Source organism: Tupaia chinensis, unplaced genomic scaffold, assembly GCF_000334495.1.
Source record: "Tupaia chinensis unplaced genomic scaffold, TupChi_1.0 Scaffold000159_1, whole genome shotgun sequence".
In the NCBI taxonomy this organism is placed as follows: domain Eukaryota; kingdom Metazoa; phylum Chordata; class Mammalia; order Scandentia; family Tupaiidae; genus Tupaia; species Tupaia belangeri.
This window is the reverse complement of record NW_006159630.1, coordinates 6,389,377-6,391,452: the sequence shown is the minus strand read 5'-3', so window position 1 is coordinate 6,391,452 and position 2,076 is coordinate 6,389,377. Positions and strand designations below refer to the sequence as shown.

Genomic DNA, 2,076 nt, shown 5'->3' with positions numbered 1-2,076 from the left:
TCTTTCTTTCCTTCTTTCTTTCTTTCCTTCTTTCTTTCTTTCCTTCTTTCTTTCTTTCTTTCTTTCTCTCTTCTTTTCAGATGTGTGCACTTCGCAGGGAGAGGGGACAGAGAAAGCGCCGGCAGTGGAGCGTGGTCACCCACTCTCTTCTCCATCTCTTTATTTTGTTGGGTTTTGGGCACACACATGGGCCCAGCATGTTTTCTGAAGCACCAGACTACAGGGCCAGCCCTTCCACACGTTTTCTGAAGGCTGCTTATACTCGGTTGTTCAGAATAAACTCCTTGAGGAAGAGAGGGCACCCTCATGGGGACTCGGCTACGGGTGACTGGTCCTGAGGGACAAAGCCCAGCATCCCTTCGTGGGACATGGTACCTGGGGGCACGGGCGGGAGCGCGGTCCGGGAGGGCGAGCATCAAGGGAGGTGTGCTCTTTCTCAGGCCACGGACCACGCCTTCCTCCAGAAGTGCCACTATCACCATGGCAACCACCCCAGCTACGCCAAGCCGCAGCTGCCCCTGCCCATCTTCAGCGTGCGTCATCATGCCGGCACCGTCACCTACCAGGTATCTGCCTCAGGGACAGACTGGTGAATCAGGGCAATGTGGCCCTGGCGTCCCCGCCCAAGCTGAGTCACCCAATAGGTGAGAGGAGTGGTGAGGCCAGGCCTTCCGAGTCTCGGCCCTCCGTCCCTGCTGGGCACTGGCCTCACCCAGTTCTGAGCGTGACTTGCTGTGTTCTGGATGAGGGTCACGGGGGGAGGAGTTGAGGCCTCGGGACTCTCCCACCAAGTGGGCAGAGCACAAGCACGAAGAGGCTCTCATGAGCTCTTCCGGTTTCTTCCCCTCACCTCCATTTCCACGTCTGTCCTGTGGCAGCACTGAGGGTCAAGTGCAATAACACGTAGTAGGTGCTCACCGAATGGACTTCGCTTCCTGTTCTGAGTTCCTATCCACCAGGGAGACTGCACACCTACCCAGGAGGACAGCGGCTGTGGGAGAGTCCCTATAAAGGGAGAACCCTGGGGACCAGCAGTTAGCATAATGGCTATGTCGCTGGACTCCCAAGTAGTTGATCGCGGTTTGAGTCTCGGACCCGGCGGCTTAAACTCACTCTGGGCGCGTGTGCGTGCGTCCCCAAGATCCTGAGAGGAGAATGGAAGAGAAGGGATTGCGGCGTGGCCATCCCCCCTGGGGGGTAATTTCTCACTTCTTGTCTCTCTGTCAGAGCAGGCGCCCTGGAGCAAAAACCTGTCCCCAAAAAAAAAAAAAAAAAAAAAAAAAAAAGAACCCTGGCTGGTTTAAGGTGGGCAGACCCAGGGGAGGCTTCCTGGAGGTGGTGCACTCTGGCTAGAGTTCATCCAGGCAGGCTCCATGGCGCAGTGGTAGCACACTGCTCAAGAGAAACTGGAGCTCCAGCGGTCAGCCTGAACGCGCCGGCTCGTGCACAACTGGCCAAGATCCGACAGGCACGGGACTGGACGAAGGGGATCATGGCGTGGCCAGGCCCTGTGGAGGGTGCTCGTCTGCCTCTCCTATATAAAGAAAAATAAGTACGAACTACCTAAGAGTTACCAGGAAAGGAAAAAAAAAGAAAGAAAAAGAAATACAGGGAGTAAGAAAAAAAAAAGAAAGAAAAAGAAAAACAGGGAACTGGAATAAAGAAAACTAAAATAAACTATATTCAAAGTTAAAAAAAAAGGGGGGGCTGGCAGATAGTGCGGTGTGGTGGTTAATGGCGTTGGACTCCCATATGGCTGACCACAGTTCGAGTCCCAGACCTGGTGGCTTGTTTTCTCACTTCTCTCTTTCTTCTCTTTCACTCACTCTGTCCCTCTTTGGTCAAATTAAAATAATTTCTTTAAAAAGTGAAATAAAATAATTCTTTCTCATTCCTAAAGTTTTGTTAAGGAATTATTTTATGTCACTTTATTTATTTTATTCATTTATTTTAATTTGACCAGAGAGGGACAGAGTGAGAGAGAGAAAGAGAAAGTGAGAAAGCAAGCCGCCAGGTCTGGGACTCAAACCACAGTCGGCCACGTGGGAGTCCAGCGCCCTAACCACCACACTTCCT

General features: G+C 52.0%; 1 protein-coding gene across 1 annotated transcript in view; it reads left to right on the top strand.

Annotated features, from left to right (window-relative positions):
• The window catches only part of MYO15B (myosin XVB), a 42,485-nt gene that overhangs the window by 12,493 nt on the left and 27,916 nt on the right, over positions 1-2,076 (top strand). Inside the window, exon 19 of the mRNA XM_027770814.1 lies at positions 441-566. Within this exon, the coding sequence (XP_027626615.1) occupies positions 441-566 (126 nt within the window). The remainder of the gene's footprint in view (positions 1-440; positions 567-2,076) is intronic.